This window comes from Erpetoichthys calabaricus, chromosome 5 (assembly GCF_900747795.2).
Source record: "Erpetoichthys calabaricus chromosome 5, fErpCal1.3, whole genome shotgun sequence".
Classification (NCBI taxonomy): domain Eukaryota; kingdom Metazoa; phylum Chordata; class Cladistia; order Polypteriformes; family Polypteridae; genus Erpetoichthys; species Erpetoichthys calabaricus.
In genome coordinates this window covers 109,714,869-109,733,528 of record NC_041398.2, presented here as the reverse complement: position 1 = coordinate 109,733,528, position 18,660 = coordinate 109,714,869, and the positions used below count along the sequence as shown (strand labels likewise).

The 18,660-nt window shown below is 36.4% G+C and overlaps 1 protein-coding gene across 2 annotated transcripts in view; it reads right to left on the bottom strand.

The window, feature by feature from the left end:
- LOC114651879 (protein YIPF5-like) overlaps window positions 1–18,660 on the bottom strand; it is a 28,857-nt gene that overhangs the window by 578 nt on the left and 9,619 nt on the right. The window contains exons 2-5 of one of the 2 annotated variants that reach the window (XM_028801922.2): window positions 16,568–16,678; window positions 14,516–14,646; window positions 11,968–12,113; window positions 1,741–1,922 (exon numbers count right to left, since the gene is read on the bottom strand). In XM_028801922.2, the coding sequence (XP_028657755.1) occupies window positions 1,741–1,922; window positions 11,968–12,113; window positions 14,516–14,646; window positions 16,568–16,677 (569 nt within the window). In that variant the 5' untranslated portion in view covers window position 16,678. Of the gene's footprint in view, window positions 1–1,740; window positions 1,923–11,967; window positions 12,114–14,515; window positions 14,670–16,567; window positions 16,679–18,660 lie in introns of those variants that run through there. The other variant, XM_051928335.1, reaches the window with a different exon arrangement.

Sequence of the window (18,660 nt, the reverse complement as noted above, 5' to 3'; positions counted from 1 at the left end):
TATTCTTTAAATGTTATTAATACATTTTTGAATAAAAACAAATATTTAAATTAATCTAAATGAAAAGGTAGATGTAAAAAGTTACCATTTTTACTTACAAGAAGCTTATGTGTAGATTTATTTGTATACATAATGTATTATGATCTGTTGATTAATTTTAATATTTGGAAAAAGGAGTGACTATATAGTGGTTTAGGGTTAAAATACTAGTTTTAAAGTTGCATAAAAGTCATATAAACTGCAACTTATCTCCACATGGAAAGAAATTTTTTGGTTTTGTTTCTCATTTACTGTTAGAAATCTTAATTTATGATCATGTGTCTGTTATAGCAGCACACAATTTTAAAAAAGAATAAGTAGTGAAACACAGTTTTATGAAAGAATAAGTCTAATAACTGAACCTTTTTATTTTTAGGTAATTAATGATGCTTCCATAGGACAGTTGAAAATGCAACCAAAAATTCAAAGATCACCAGAAAAATGGCCCTGATTAAAAACATGTCTGACATCATTCAAAACATCTGTAAATAAACATACTCATTTAAGCAGGTTGAACTATAAATCAGGTAATAATTAAAGTTACGTATCTCTATTATAAAAAAAAATCTTTGAAGGAGATGAGACGTGATTTTCTCGGAGAGACACTTACACTTCCCGCGAGACGAGTGTTTATGCCAAGAGATTTACCAATGCACAGGGCCGGAAATAAAAGACAAAGTAGATGACAAATTAGAACATCGTAAAGAATTCAAAAACGCTGGCAGAGCAGGTTAGAGATAATGGAAGTACGAAAATTAGAATGTCTCAAAAAATGGATAGTAAAGATCACATTAGCGCAAACAAATGGAATTTATTACTCGGTCAAATAACAGAACAGCGAAAAGAGATTAAATATATTGTTCGGATTTAATCTTTAAGTCGGAGACTTGTAGATCATCTAATTCGTGTTGCCATCAAGGAAAAAAAAAAGTAGTGTTTCTTCCCAATGAAAAGGCGTATCCGTGAGAATTAAAAGATTTGTTGTTTGGTGAAAGTGAAAACCCGTGAGAAAAAATTTCAAGCCCCATGAGACAAGAGCTTATGCAAAGAGATATGAAAAAATCCTGCCCACATAACCATGCACACGGTTCAATCATTTCTCATTTGTGTGAATGCTATTGTCAGACACATTTCTTGTAGAGAGAAAGAAATGATATTCACTCACGGGCAGTTATACATTGCATTGTCACAATGTAATTCCAAACACAGAATCAAAATTCAATGCGATATTGATGAAAAGTAATAGCAAAAAGAGATCGAATATGTGGACATAGGTGATATGACAGAAGTATGTAGATATTGTTTGGCTTTAAACTTTAAGTCAGAGATTTGTAGATCGTCTAATTCGTGTTGCCAAAAGGGAAAAGTAGTGTTTTGTCCCAATGAAGAGGCCTATCTGCGAGAATTAAAAGTTTTGTTGCTTGGTGAAAGTGAAATCCACATATATGAGCGACAGAGACGTGAATTTGCTGGCGCAAAGCGCAGGCTCGCCCTTTGGTTGTCGAGCGAAGCGAGCAGGGGGGCTGTTTATATATAATGGTATGGGCGCAGGTCAGTTAAACTTTTCATTTTGTAAAATAAAAATAAATTTGCTTTTAATTATAATTTATTTTGCATAAATAGGTTTCTGTTGTTTTACTACAGACTGGTAGTGACAAAAAATGTAATGAGATAGGCGTTGAGATAACTCACAGTACTTACTGCAAAGAGAAGAACACAGCAAAACTAGATAGGCTGACCATAGGAAGAAGACAATATCCAAGCACACTGGCCACGCAGCCACATGACACTTCAATTCTGCTCATCAGGTTTAACAACATGTACATCCCAAGGCATCCAAGAGCGCTAATTCCATAAACATAACCAAAGTGAACTTTTCCAGCCTGAAAAAATGCACGAAACACATCATTTAAATTTTGATCATAATATCAAAGAGTGTTTGAGTTTAATTTGATGGTCTTCTTTCTGTGTATTTGAATTGTAGTGGAATGTGCTTAAAATAATTGCTTTAGGTCTAAATAGGTTCATTTGCATTTTAAAATATTATTGAAGTAAGCAATAAAAAAAAGATCACTATTTAATGTATCACTATGATTTGTGTTACAGACATAAATGATTCATTTTTGGTATATATTTTCACATTGTTTGAGTTTGCATTAATAAACACATACAGTATCTGCATAGTTAGCTTGGACGAGTTTGGATTGTTGCCTGGGTGCTTTACCAGTTGCAGCTTCATGGGGGAGGGGCAAAGAGTAAGCCACTGTTTAAAAAACACAAACACAACACCCAGTTTGACAGAAGGCACCTGGGAGACTCTGAAGTCATCTGAAAGAAGCTTCTAAGGTGTTATGAGACCAACATTAAACTTTTTTAGCCATCAGACTAAATGCCATGTTTGGTATAGGCCAAAAACTTTAAATTATCAAAAACACACTGTTATGGAATGTGACTCTATTGTGTAGTAAAAGTGATCAAGAATGTTAAAATATGTTTTAGTTATCTGTCTTTGTTGCATTCGTAGTTTGTTACTTTGTTAAAAGCATTTGCTGGATGGTAAGTGCAGTATAGAACTGAAACTTTTTACCCTTATTTATTTTTGTTTTATTTGTTATATATGACCTCTGTAGCAGCAGCTTATCAGTTAAAATAGGGAATTTTGGTAGCTGTGAAAGACAGGATCGCAAATAAAAAACTTTCCACTCTAATGAGTGGGACATTTGCAGACAAACAGGATTTAGACAATGATCCAAAGTTTAAACAGAAAAATGACATTTTTCCTAGACATTCCACCTGCTTAAGACTTAGAAGCTTGACCTTTACACGTGCTCACATGATATGTCAAATGACATTGGACACAGAGGGGATAGGGATGTTTACCTAGGCCCTGACAAACTTTACAAAATTAGCAACTTCAGGCAAAAAAAGAGGAGGAATAGGGAAGACTGAGGACCAGATGACCTATGTCATTAGATGTATGAGATAAAGCAGTAATGAGAACCAGAGAGCAGAATGAGAGCAGAACCTTAAGAGACCTTGTATGTGTCTGTCATTGCCATTGCCGATCATAGTTGCTGAAATATCTAGGTTGTATGGTGATTTGACACATACATTTACCTTTTTCTTCTGTTGTAGGCACATTTAGAATATTTAACAATGCTGACGACTATAATGACTGGATAAGGTATCTAAACCTGCTCCTTGTTTTGATGCCCTGTCTTATTACCTGGGGCCTCATGTATAACGCCATGCGTAGAACACACTATAACATGGGATAAGCACAAAAGCGGGAATGTGCGTACGCACAGAAAAATCCAGATGCAGGAATCTGTGTGTACGCAAACTTTCACGTTCTTCCACTACATAAATCCCGATCAGCGTGAAAAGTAACGCATGTGCACGCGCCTGCTGTCCCGCCCCAACTCCTCCCAGAATTATGCCTCTTTGAATATGCAAATCGATATAAATAGCCTTCTGTGAAAAGACAATGGGAAAAGCACAGGGGAAAATATAAGAATTTCAGCGAATACCAAGTGGAGGCAAAGGAAAAACGTACTATTTGTTGGTTTAAACAGTGGTATAATCAACAAAAGAAAGTTGATCGAGTGACATAGTGTCGGAGAAACTCGAAAGCTCAAGTTCACAAAGTCGCACAGTGCCCGAAATAAAAAAGAAGTTGTCACATATCAAAGTCGGCGTGAAAAGGTGACTTGTAGCGGATCGTCTGAGTGTCATATGAAAGCTTGTTAGGGTACAGGGAAAAAAAATAGGCACACAGTGGGAAAAAAGAACAAAATGTCAACTTTAATCTCGAAATTTCCACTTTAATCACGTAGTTTATTTTGTCATTAAAGTAGAACATCATAAACTTCATCTTAAAATTGTTTATTTTACTAGTTTCTCAAGTAGCACCTTTGTTCTGTATTTGATCTTCTAGGTGCTCTATGTGTGTGAATCACTACGTGCTTCCGTTCTTTCTCTTTCTCCGTCAGGACACAGAATCCATTGCATTTGTGATATTACAGCTCTCTGAATAATTAAAATACTGAGATGTATACGTGATATCTTTTTTATGATGATAGGAATGAAAGCATGTTATTAAACATGGGAACACGGTGGCGCAGTGATTGTTCATATCTCACGCAAGAGGCTTGCTGCTCCATGTGCGACCTTCGATGAAATAATTTATTACAGAAGTACTGTCTCTTTCAAACGTACTAACCTCCAATTCCTGTCCTTACTTATTCTTTCTCCAAATACCCAATCGCCACACAATCATCTCTGTAATAGACATTAAGCCATCTGTAAGCTTTGAACGCCGATTCTTCAAAACTTTTAAGGAACATTGAAATATCTTCGTAGTACATGTTTAATTATTCTATCCGTCTATCCTTCCAATGTCGCGTCAGCACCAGCAATAATACAGCGCAAGGCAGGAGCTATCCGTGAACAAGCTAGAGCTGCGGCACCGTGTCCTCACATGTTTAATTATTAACAATACTGATTATTTAAATGAAGTTAAAGTTTTATCTGTATACTATAAGCAATATGTTTTGCTGCATTTCATCTTAAAAATGATATTGTCATCATACGCACTTTATAAAGTGGCGCAGGTTGTGCAATATTATAACTGTAATGCAAGTTTACAGTGGGGTAATTGTACCTATAAGTACAAACAGTCACTACAAGGAACACTTGATGGACTGATTGAGTGTGTTTATAGTTCTTGGGATGAAACTGTTTCTGAAACGTGAGGTCCGTACAGGAAAGGCTTTGATGCATTTTGCCGTGGCTGAGGTAGTGTGTGCTTGAAACTGTATACCGATAATTCTCTTTCCGATCAGCTGCTGCTGTGATTCCCCACTCAGATACAGTGATATAAATACTCCGAGTGGTGCAGTGAGAGTAATATGGAAAAAGATGATCCGCTGTGGCAACCCTTAACAGGAGCAGCTGAAAGAAGAAGAAGATGCAGTGAGTGTAACAATGCTAAAGCAGTTATGGTATTTGGAATACTATGGCTATTCCCTGGACCATTATATTGCTACAGGTTAATTACAATCAGATGCATTACACTAATAAACAATATGCAGTTAATTTCAGTGTATTTATAAAGCCGCGTCAGGAATGTGGCTCTAAGAAAGAAAGGGTAACCACACAGGAACAGTAGCACTGCTTTGACGCTGGGCGCCACCAGTCTGCAAAACCGAGCGGAGAAATTGCGTACACCAGGGTATGAGGTACCGTGGAAATGTGCGTGGCTTTACGCCAAGTTTAGGTTTTATACATCGCGATTTGAGCGTGGAAACGTTCGTACGCAACATTTCTGTGCGTATGCACTGTTTATACATGAGGCCCCTGGTGTCTAGAGATTACAGGAGAGGAGAATATGGTCAGCTCTGGGTGAAATTAAACCAGAGTCACAGGTATAAGTGGCTTCCTTCCCAGCAAAGTAAGTGCAAAGATAAGAGGACAAGAGTTGGGGTGGAGGACATACATGTGCGTCAACATAACAAATTTAGGACATGGACACCCCAAAACGCTTGCATAATAAAACTTTAACAATTCCCACAGTAAAGCAGGATGGTGGAAGCATCATGCATTGGAAATGCTTCTCTGCAGCAGGCTCTGGAGGGTTTAGTAGAAGGTAACATGAATGTAGCAAAATACAAGGAAATCCTTGAAGAAAACCCACAAGGCAATGACCCCTAGCATAAAGACAAAGCTATACGGTTAATATCCTCAAGCTAACACTGTTAATATCCTCAAGTGCTACAGTCCAGATCTCATTCTAATTGAGAATGTGTGCCTGGGTTTGAAAAAGGCTGTTCACTAACAATCCCCATGCAATCTGACAGAGTTTTTAAAAGAAGAACAAGGAACAACTGCAGTGTTCAGATGTACAATGCTGAGAAAGACCAGACTTAAGGTTGTTATTACTGCCAAAGGTGCATCAACTAAATACTGACTTGAAGGGAGTGAACACTTATCTAATCAATTGCTTTGTGTTTTACCGTATATTTGTGTTTTAGACCACTTTGCAAAGATCAAACTGGAAGGTTTCAGCTACCAAACTTTATAACCAGTATTATATCTGAATGATAGCATGGACATAAATCAGGGGTGTCCAGCTCCAATCCTGGAGGGCCATAGTGGCTGCAGGGTTTCAGTCTATCCATTTTCTTAATTAGTGACCAGGTGCTGCTGCTAATTAACTTCTTTTACCTTATCTGTAATTGACTTTCTATTTAAGATCAGACCCCTTAATAATGAGACACAAAGTGAGCCAACACATAACCAGATAACCTGTTTAAATCATACAATATCTGAAAATAGAGAAAGGTGAAGGTTTCAGTAATGTTGGTCTGCTCAGGTCTACAAAACATTTTGATGGTTCTCTTAGAAAAAAGAAAATCAACTGTTTTGGAAATGTCTGCTGTGGCAGAATGAGAGCACCAGCAAGCCATGGAGGTAAAAAACTGGTTTAATTAACAACAAGAATTGTCTTCTAATTAAGCAAATGGTTGGAGAGAAATAGGTTGGAGTTAGCTGGTCATCTGTTGGCTCACTTCCCATCCAATTTTTGTTTGGCTGCCATTTAAAAAAAAAATCAATTCAGGAGACGGAGTCTTTTAAAACATGGTAATTAAAACAAAGGGAATAGAAGTCAATTAACAACAGAAATTGGTCCCTGATTTAGAAAGTGGCAGAATAGAAAATCAGCAGCCACTGTGACTTGCCAGAATCTGAATTAGACACACCTGACATAAAATAAAGTAAATCAAATTTGATATCACTTTCTGTTGCCTTTCCTTATAAAGTACCAAATTCTTAACTCAAAATCCTCAAAGTCTGAAAGTATAATCCAAATTCGATGTTTCTAAAACCTAAGGTCTCAAAAGAATACTAAACCTTTATCAAAAGAAAAAGAGCACAAAATAGTGCCAAAACAGCACAACATCGAAGCTTGGTAAGGCCACAGCAAAAAGCCAGAGGTGGGCAGCTCTCTTAAATAAACGTCTCAGGTGACCATAGCACCTGTGAATCATAATTTACAATGATGCCCCACCTTGGAACACACAAAGCACAATGAGGGAGAAGGGCCAGGGAGAATTCAAAAGCTCAAGAAAAACCAGACAAGAAGAAATCAAAAGAAAATTGCAACCATGAGGAAAAATGAAAACAAGGACAAAACTATCCAGTAAATCTAACAATGAGATATCAGTAGTTAGTAACTATCATAAAAACTCTTAATAAAAATTAATATTTAAGTCTGACTGACTATTACCTAAGTACTGTAGATACTGAATAATAATATCTGGTATGTAACATTTGTTTCATCCATATTCTGCTTTAACATAATGCTATATTAAATACAGTATGCTAATTAGACATTTACAATTACAGTACTTGGTAGTCATTGCACATTTTCAACTGGCTGCATCCTTATCTGTTTGATAGGCAAATCGTGGTTTGCTTTAGACCCACCCCATAAATCACCAAAGACATTACCTTCCTCCTTCTTTACACTTGTTTTAACTTAAATTCTCTCTCTGGGCCTAATCACTCATTGACTTGAATTTAACTAGATTTATAAATATGGGCTAACAAGTCAACAGAGATAGTATATAGTGTGAGCTGCCCAAATTCTTAACTTTATACTAGAAACTTTTAAATTAACTATTCCTTTTTTTCACTACATTATGTTGCCTGTACTATATACATGGTGGATTCAAAAACTATTCAGACCACATTCTTCTCATTTTACTGTGTAGATTTAATTTTAAATGGATACATTTGCCATTTTTGCCCATTAATCTACAGGTTATGGGTGTAACAGAGCAAGATGCAGAGGACAGAAAGATATGGAAGAAGATGATCCGCTGAAAGAAGAAGAAGAAGAATCTACACTCAATAACTTATAATGACAAAGTGAAAACATGTGTTCAGAGAGGTTTGCAAATTTATTAAAAATCAATAACTGAAATCTCTCATGGAGTCAAAATATCAGTAAAGAACTCAGCCTCTTAATTCAGTACTCTGTAGAAGCCCCTTTGGCAGCAATTACATCTTTAGGTCTTGTTGGGTAAGTCTGTACAAGCTTTGCACACCCAGTTTTGGGCAGTTTATCCCATTCTTCCAGGCTGATCCTCTCAAGCTCTGATAAACTGAATGAGAAGTATCTGTAAACTGAAATCTTTAGGTCTCTCCACAGATGTTATGTAGGATTTATGTCTGGCCTTTGGCTGGGTCATTCAGGGATAGTCAGAAACTTGTCCCAAAGCTACTTTAGCATTGTCTTGTCTGTATGATTCGGATCAATGATGAAATTGCATGCAGACTAAAGCATGTTTTCTTCAAAGATCTCTCTTTATTTGACAACATTCACTCTTACCTCAATTCTAACTAGGCTTCCTGTCCCTGTCAGTGAGATGTAATAGGGATGATATTAGGCAGGTAATGAGTAGTGTCTTGGTCTTCCCAAAAAAATCATAATGAATCTTTTTCATTATGTTTTTAGAGATATTTAAACTGACAAATCCATCCATCCATTTTCCAACCCGCTGAATCCGAACACAGGGTCACGGGGGTCTGCTGGAGCCAATCCCAGCCAACACAGGACACAAGGCAGGAACCAATCCCGGGTAGGGTGCCAATCCACCGCAGTAAACTGACAAATACCTTTTATTTTAAGAGCGGATTCTGTCTAGCCACTCTACCATAAACAGCTGATTAATTGAGCACTGCAGAGATGGTTGTACTTCTGACAGGTTCTGCCATCCTCCTGAACCTGTGTTAGAGGGACTGTTGGGTTCCTGGTCACTTCCCTGGGCAAATTCCTTCTTGCCCAGTTACTCAGTCTGGCCAAATGGCCAACTCTAGGAAGAGTCCTGGGGCCTCATGTATAAATGGTGCATACGCACAGAAATGTTGTGTAAGAACGTTTCCACGTTCAAATCGCGATGTATAAAACCTAAACTTGGCGTAAAGCCACACACATTTCCACGGTAGCTCATACCCTGTCGTACGCAAGTTCTCTGCTTGGTTTTGCAGACTGGTGGCACCCAGCATCAAAGCAGTGCTACTGTTCATGTGTGGTTTCCCTTTCTTTTTAGATCCACATCCCTGACGCGGCTTTATAAATACACTGAAATTAACCGCATATTGTTTATTAGTTTAATGCATCTGATTGTGATTAACCTGTAACAATATAATGGTCCACAGCATGGTCAAACTATTCTAAATACCATAACTGCTTTAGCGTTGTTACTCTCACTGCACCTTCTTCTTCTTCTGTCAGCTGCTATTTGGAGAAAGAAAAGTAAGGACAGGAATTGGGGGTTACTACGTTTGAAAAAGACAGTACTTCTGTAATAAAGCATTTCATCGAAGGTCGCGCATGGCGCAGCAAGCATCTTGCGTAAGACATGAACAATCACTATGCCACCGTGTTCCCATGTTTAATAACATGCTTCAACTCATATCATCATGAAAATGATATCACGTATACTTCTCAGTATTTTAATTATTCAGAGAGCTGTAATATTATGAATGTAATGGATTCTGTGTTCTGTTGGAGGAAGAGCACGTAGTGATTCAGGCACATAGAGCACATATAAGATCAAATACAAAACAAAGCATTTAACGTGCTACTTTAGTTACGATGGGATTTGAGAAACTAGTAAATTAAACGATTTTAAGATGAAGTTTATGATGTTCTACTTTAATGACCAAATAAACCATATGATTAAGGTGGAAAGTTCGAGATTAAAGTTGATATTTCGTTCTTTTTTTCACACTGTGTGCCTTTTTTTTCACTGTACCCTAATAAGCTTTCATATGACACTCAGACAGTGGGCTACGAGTCGCTTGTTCATGCCGACTTTGATATGTGACAACTTCATTTTTATTTCGGGCACTGTGCGACTTTGTGAACTTGAGCTTTTGAGTTTCTCCGACACGCTATGTCACTCAATCAACTTCCTTTTGTTGCTTATATAACTGTTTAAACCAACAAATAGTACATTTTTCTTTGCCTCCATTTGGTATTTGCTGAAATTCTTCGATTTTTCCTTGTACATTTGCCATTGCCTTTTCACAGAACGCTGAGCTTAAGGGCTATTTATATTGATTTGCATATTCAAAGAGGCGTAATTCTGGGAGGAGTTGGGGTGGGACAGCAGGCGCGTGCTCGAGCGTTACTTTTCACGCTGACCGGGATTTATGTAGCAGAAGAACGTGGAAGTTGGCGAACGCACAGATTTATGCATCTGGATTTTTCTGTGTGTAAGCACATTTCAGCTTTTGTGCTTACGTCATGTTATAGTGCGAATTCTACGCACGGCGTTATGCATGAGGCCCCTGGTGATTTCACACTTCTTACATTTCACAATTATTTAGACCCCTGTAATCATGGGAACACTCAAAGCTTTAGAAAAGGTTTCTTTGGTCTATACCTCACCAAAACTGGATTGCAGAGGTCTACAGAGAGTTCATTGAACTTCATGGCTTGGTTTTTGTCCTGACATGCAGTGTGAATAGGGAGACGTGTGTGTTTCTAAATTTTGTCCAACCAATTCAATTTGACACACGTAAACTCCAGTCAAGTTCTAGACACATCTCAAGGATAATTAAAACACACAGGATGCACCTGAGCACAATCTGTAGGGTAACAGCAAAGGGTCTAATACACTTATGACAAATTTGAGTTTTTGGTTTTTAATAAAAATTTGTTTTCACTTTGTCATTATGAGTTATAGATTATAGATTAAAGGGGAAAAATGGAAAATGTATCAATTTAAAATAAAATCTACAACACAACACAGTGTGAAGAATTGAAGGCATCTGAATACTTTCTGAATCCACGGTGTGTTAACTTTCTTTTTTAGTTGGTGTTTAATGTGAGCCTGTTACATGTAACAAATCACATATCTTACTGTTCATTTTATGAAACTACTCAATTTATTAAAGGGTTGTGGTGAACTAGTGATAATCCCAACAGCATCCAGTCTATGTTTGGAACCACTTAAAGAGGCCTATAGCAATTCATTTTAGATTGCCTCCTCACTCATTTGTTCTGCTTATGGAGTCTGACACATTCTTACCATGTTTGATTGGTTTTTCGTCATATACTCGATTATCCTCTCATATCCTAAAGATGTTCATGTACATTTAATTTAATTACTTAAAGATGACCCAGTAAGTGGGTGTGAGAGTATGTGGGAGCATATTCTAAGTCTGTCTGGCATCATATCCAGGGAAGTAATCAGGAGTGTATTCTCTTGATGTAAGTGAATTTTGAAGTAATCAGTAATGAAGGCCATTTAAAGAGTTGCTACTGTTACCTGAAAATATGCAGATAATTAAGATTTTTCAAAATACCTGTTATCACCTTTTATGTGTGTGGAAGCCTGGCCACTGATCATTGCTGGATGCAGCTAGATTTATTTATTGTGATGAAATTTAGAGCATATATACATACTTAAATTACATATTTTACATAAATTAGGTAAACATTGCTGAATTCACATGAAGAAATTATAAATAAAAGTTAATTGTTTTAGTGTGTATAAGAGAAAAATGAGAAAATACAGAACTTCTAAATTAAGTAATTACTTAGTCTCATTATTAAGGTGTTTAAAGCTTATGACAACTCAAATGAGCTGTGCTTTTAAATAATCCTGTTTTAAAAATTAATAATAAATGTTTCCTTCAAATTGTTCTTAAATTTGAATTAGCATGAATTAGCTAAAACATAACCTACAAATAAACTTTTACAAAGACAAGAAAAGATCAAAGATATTTCAATTTACAGTGCATAACACTAGCAAAAAATGTAGTTTTTTTGTTTTTTAAAGTCTTCAAATTTTACCTATTTAAAATAGACAGTAATGTAAAACATCAGGAAATTTTGCAGTTCACACTTACGAGTAGCAATGTTGTTCCTAATGCCAAACAAAACACCACTGGTCCTGTTAGATCTGTCTCATTCATAATGCTTCCATCTGTCTGCTTCAATGGATTTAGTACTGTCAAGGTTTTTTGCTGTATATGCTGGAAGTTAATACCCAGCTCTTCAAAAACAAAAGACATAAGCAAATACTTAAATAAAATATGTAAGTTCTTAAAGGTGAAAAATGTGAAAAAAGTTAACAGATCACAATTATTAGAATCATAGTTATCTGAAACTAAATGGAGACATCTAGTGGCAAATAAACTAGTGCAGCTGTTTCAGCTTGTAGTGCTTAGGGCTTTCTTTACGTGTATTTGTGCTGTTTAAAGTACACCATACTATAATTTCAATTACTGTCATTTAAAGGTGTGTACAAAATGAAAATATGGTTATTAAAATATAATACTTGCAAATCATGTGAGAAACAAAGCTTTATCATGTTATAAATACAGTATATATAAGCTTGTGACCTGAGCTGACAAAACCATGAGAGATTGCAGTAATCAGGTGAAATTAAGGCAAATGAAATATGTTGCACTAGCATCAGTAATTGGCTGCTCATTGAGGAAATGATTGGAATGAAAGCCTGATATTACTGCATCCCTACAGGATCTGGGTTTGAAATTACAGCTTTAGAAGACTGAGGATTTTGTACTAGTATGATTTTTTAGCAATAGGTTGCCAGTGACAAGGACTTGACTATGATGAAACACACCTTTTACAACACCTACAGAAAAAAGCAAAAGAAACAACCACACTTACAAGGGGAAAGTTCTTTATACAATATACCAATGTGGGATGACAACAACCACCAGTAAGTGGCAGTTTCTTTCAAGTGGGATGCTTGGGAAATTAGGAGCATTATGCAGTGAAGGCATGTGACACTGCTGATTCAAACGGGGCTTGATGCTCTATTCCAGGGGTAGGCAACGTCGGTCCTGGAGTGCCACAGTATGTGCAGGTTTTTGTTCCAACCCAGTTCCTTAACGAGAACTCAATTATTGCTGATGAAGCACATATTGCTTAAGTGACATTTTAATGCTTCATTTTAGTGGTCTCGCTTGTTAAGGTTCTCCAACCTTAATTGCTTATTTCAATCTTAAACTGCTGCATTCAGTGTTTTAATTGCTCCTTATTAGTAATAAGATGTAAAAGACAAAGCAGCCAGCAGTTCTCCAGCTAGCTTTTTTCCAGTTACATCTGTGTGTGTTCATCATGCACGGTTTGATTTAATAAAACACGTAATAGAAAAATGTGACAGACTGAAAATGATCTGTTTTAGGCTTCAAATCATTTGGATGATATCCTTGGAAAGGAAAAAAATCTACGATATAAAAGCCTTACATTGCACAGACTAACAAGCCATAAAATTAAATAAGGTCTGAGATTGGCAATGATTGGTTTCTAATTAAGCAATTGGGTTGAATGAAAACCTGTAGCCACTGCGGCTCACCAGGATCGACATTGCCTACCCCTGTTTTACATCTTATTGCTAATAAGGAGCAATTAAAACACTGAATGCAGCAGTTTAAGATTGAAATAAGCAATTAAGGTTAGAGAACCTTAACAAGTGAGACCACTAAAATGAAGCATTAAAATGTCACTTAAGCAATATGTGCTTCATCAGCAATAATTGAGTTCTCGTTAAGGAACTGGGTTGGAACAAAAACCTGCACATACTGTGGCACTCCAGGACCGACGTTGCCTACCCCTGCTCTATTCGATATGAAGTGTCAGTATTGAGGAGTGGTGTCGATAGTATTTTCAGGTCACTAGATGGCACTAGAGTGTTCCAGATTGGGAAATAATGGACTATGTTGACTCATTAGAGGAGAGACTGGTATTACTGAGGTTCTCCAGACTGCTAAATGGCACACAGTCCCAAGTCATAATAAGCAGGAACATACTGTCCATTAAGAGAATGGCCAGTATGGAGGCTAACTATTAAACCTGTTGCTTTATTAGAACTGAATGTTCAGGGTTGCAAGGTTAACATATCATTAGTCTAGTGGCATAGTTACCGATGAAAAAGCAGCTTGGATCTGAAAGTGATTCAGTGGCACAGCTTGAAGTGACCCTGAAAGATGGTTCATTGTTGTCTCAGCTCAGAGGGGGGTTTGGGTAATTACTCAGTGATGAGTGTGTAAGAAGGCTGGAGAGAGAGGTATGAATACACACAAACTGTTTATACAATTCTGTTAGAAATTACTTGCATCCCTTCAGAATTCCTCTATTACTGCAAATGTTTGACACTAAACATTTTCAGGTCTTTAACCAAAATCTAGTATTAGGTAAAGTTTATTTGTGTGACCAAATAACATAGTTTTTATTTAATAAACAAAGTTATCCAATAAATACTTCACTTTATATTTTAGTCATTCTTCAAAACTGAAGCTATAGCACAATAATACTGTAAACAGTATATTTCCTAACTGTTGAAGTATTGCTATTGGAAGCAATGCAAAGAAGAACCTTAAAATATTTAAAATATAGTTATCACATCATTAGAAAATGAAAATATACCTTCCAGTAATGGGGGTTCATCATCAAAGCTATTTGGGTCTGAATGAAGAGAGCTTGTGACACTCAAAGGATGTAAAATCTGACCCAGATAAGGCTGTTCAGGAAACATTAAATCTTCTGGTGGGGAAATGCTAATTCAGAGAAAAATACATAGCTACAGAATTAATTAGTTAAATGCAAATCTTAGAAAGTGCCTTAGAAGTGACTCTCAGTTTGAAATGGTGGTAATAATCCTGGTTTTATCAGGGAAATGGTGCCGCTCCAGTGCTGTTTCCAAAAGCTTGTGGGGTATGAACCCATATGCATTAGTAAGGTCCAGCCACAGCACATTTCAGATCTCCTTTCACATCTTGTGCCTCTCAGATCACCTGTGCAACCTTCTGTGTGTTCCATGAATAACCGGGACCATAGGGATGCCACTCTTCTGAATATAGGTATTGATGCACTAATTCTTCAAGAGGTATTATGTTACCTGTTGGGCAGTGATACTAAAGAATATCTTCCCTTTGATACTGAGTAGTGAGATTTCCTAAACTGGAAAATCTTCTGTGACTTTTCCTCCTTGGCAATCCAGACACCTTCTGGAAATCTCTGCTGTTGGGCTGCCTTACCTATCCTCCACATAACCCTCAAGATATTCCACACTCATTATATTAGCCTGGGACATCTCTTGTGCACTATGTAGGGAAATCTGCTGGGTCTGGAGACTGGGTTGGCTCTGGCAAACTTTACAGATTCCTTCATCTCCTTTAAGCTAAGTTGCTTGATGTTAAAGTTAATGGTAGGCCCAGGTGGGTCTATCAAGCCTCTACATTCCCCTAAGTCCACCTTCCTTTCTTCATCACTGTAGATGTTGTAGAGAAGGTGGTCTATCTCCTCTCTGAGGAATGTGAGGGAGCTACTGCATTTCTGATCTAAGACTTGCTTGATGAACCCAAATGGGTTTCATTTCCTGGCCCTGACTCTTGACCACCTACTGTGTCATTCTGCTCTGGGTTTGAGCACTACCTCTCTACCATTCCTTTCTTCCTGGTCTGACTTTTGAACTGCTTCTTCAGTGTCTGCAGGAAACTAATCTTCAGTGTTTGTTCCTTAGCTGACTAATCACCTTTACCAAATTGTTCTTCATATGGAGTCTTGGTGACAATAATCTCCACCATACCAAACCTCTTCATCAAAGATCATGATAATGGTTCTCACTGTCTGAAATTTCCTGCAAACATCCTTTACATGGTGGCGTTTAGGATGTCTATATAATCATCAAATTGGAGCCACTCTTTTTTTTACTAGCTACATGTCACTTCATTTGCTGAGGTTCCACTACTTTGCTTGGTGCTAGGGCTGCTGGGACAAGTAGGTTTTGGGTCTGTCTCCTCCTGTGTCTCACCTGGGTTATTCCCTGTGCATTATCCCATTTGCTTTTAAGTTATTAAGAAATATATATATACAATTTTATGACAGATGCTCTTAGTCAGCACTTCAAGTCTGTATTATGCTACCAGAGAAATACATTACTGAAAAGCTTTTCACTACAAAACAGGTTGTATCATTTGAATCTATTAATGTAGAGAATGATCAGCATCTTTGCAAAGAATCTTAATATAGTTCCAAAAGGTTCAACATTTTAGAACTAAATACATGTTTGCATTTTGCAAAATATTTTTTTATCTAGCAGGCTAAGTAAATTTTATTTTTTCACTAAGACACAAGCAATGAAGAAATTTTAAAAATTATAGTGCATACTAAGGGATATTGTCAAAACATTTAACAAGAACTTCTAAACAGCAACTTGAGCTTACACATCAAGTAAAATATTAGCATTACTGTATAACATGACAAAAGTTCAAAATTTCCCTCACAACTCCTATGTTTTCACCTTTGCCATATAAACACCGCTCTTGCACAAAGTTCCCTATTAATTTGTGTTTTGTTCTTGTATTTTCCAAGTATTATTTTCTATAAAAACATGTTTGGTAAAATGAAATAAATAACAAATATAATAACAGCAATATTCATACAAACTGTATAGTCCTTGACCAACAGATTACTTACTTGCTGTGATAAGGATGACTGGAGATACCATAGTTATACATGTCTTGTCCTTCATCGGTGTTAAAATTAGACTGATAAAAATCTTGATCAATGGGCTCAGAATATTCCATACTACAAAAAAAGGTTGTGTTTTTTACATTACAATTATGGAGATGGATGGTCTAACAGCATTGACGGTTTTTTTCAATAATTTAAACCTCTTTGTGGTTATTTAATAAGTAGTAATGTAACATTGCACAATAAAACACTTTGTATAACTTGTTAGTCAGAAAAGATATAACACAATTTCTGTTAGTCCAGACTTTGATATATCCAACACACATATTTACAAACGTCTAGGCATTATGCCTAACCTGAATAAAAAAGATAAAGAGGAAGCAAGAGTAAATAACACAGTGTTGTTCTTTTATCCTGACAATCATGCATAGTAAATTAATTCATGGTGGATTAATATAGTTAAACTTGAGACAGAACCACTCTCTGTGTCAGAAAGTAATCACAAACATATTCAAATTAATATTTTATTGCTCTGTTCTTCCTGCTAATTTTAAAATGCTGGTCTGCTTGTATTCTGTATTTGGCATTTTGTTTCCATATATGGCTTTTCTAGTAATATCTCTATTAATTGTTTACATTTACTGAGTGGCCAGCCCCTGCTTCCCACTTCCATAGTGACCAAAGTAGCCATTTAAGCTATTTTTCTCAAATCGTTAAATAAGATTAAAATTAGACTTTTGGCTGCTCCTTACAATTTTACAAAACAAATTCCCACTGTAACAGTGGATCTACTTCATAACTCCTGCCTTTATCTTCCATCTTTTCCATTTTCCTAAGAACAGATTCACTGATTCTGGCTGTTTTGAGACACTCAGCTACCTTTATAGACCTTTGTTAAGCCTTCCACAAGAAAAAGGCAACCAGAGTTAATAGGGGTGACCAAGAGAAAAAACATTAAACAGAGCAATAATTAAAACCAAAGGTCTATTCTGTCATTTGTCAAAAACAAATCAAAGAATCATAGAAAGGAATACAGAAACAATAGTCAGGAACAAGGTAATCTAAAGCTGGTGAGTTAACATACGTGCAAAAGGATATCTGCAAATGTGAGTGGTGATGTATCTGATGTGGAACTTTTTATAGCATTGTGCACTGACATTAGGCATGTCTCCTCCTGAGGTGCACTAAGTACCAGACAATGTAAAACAAAATGTTGCCAGAAATGGTACAGATTAATTTTCTAATAACTGAAAATAACATTAAAAATAAAAAAAATTCAAATAATATAATGCAGCACCATAATAAACTCTTATCAAGAAAGAACAATGAAGAAAAAAGCTGAAGCAAGCATTCCAAAAATTTCCAAACATATAGAATCATAGCAGCCTTTACACCTTAACGCAGTGGGGATCATGATGGAACAATGCTGCTGCCTTTTATCTACAAGGATCTGACTCGCCACATTTGTATGGGTTTTCTCTATGCACACCAGTTTCCTCTAGACATCTCAAAAACATGTTGTCTAGGTTATTTGTAACTTAGCCTGACATAAGACAGTGTGTCTGTGCATGTACATGAGTGTTTCTTATCTAGGACTGATAGGACAGTAGATATTGGCATAAACTGTAGAGTCCATCAACCCTCCACTAGAGGTCTAGATGACACAAAATTTTAATGTCATTATATGATGTTTATATGTTTTATTTCCAAAAGATTGGAAAAGGCAGAAAATATTGGTTAACAAGGAAAATAATTAAAGACAAAGTGAATGAAGGCATGCAAATACAAACAAACAAAGATTTTTATAACCTCATGGGACTGACTTTACCCACCTCTAACTATCACTCATTGGTCAAAAGTCCTGTCTTAAATTCAAAAAGCGACCTCAATGAGTCATTAGGTTTTCTGTATATGATAATTCAAGAAATAACTGATAATTCAAGAAGTAACTATATAACAATATTTTAGAAAAAAAGAATACATTTTTCACATTCTGAGCAAAATGTTGATTATGCAACACCAATAAATTTAGATTTTTTTTTTTACTTTTTTCATGGACATTTTGCCATTGAACAGCACTGGCCATCACTGAGTTC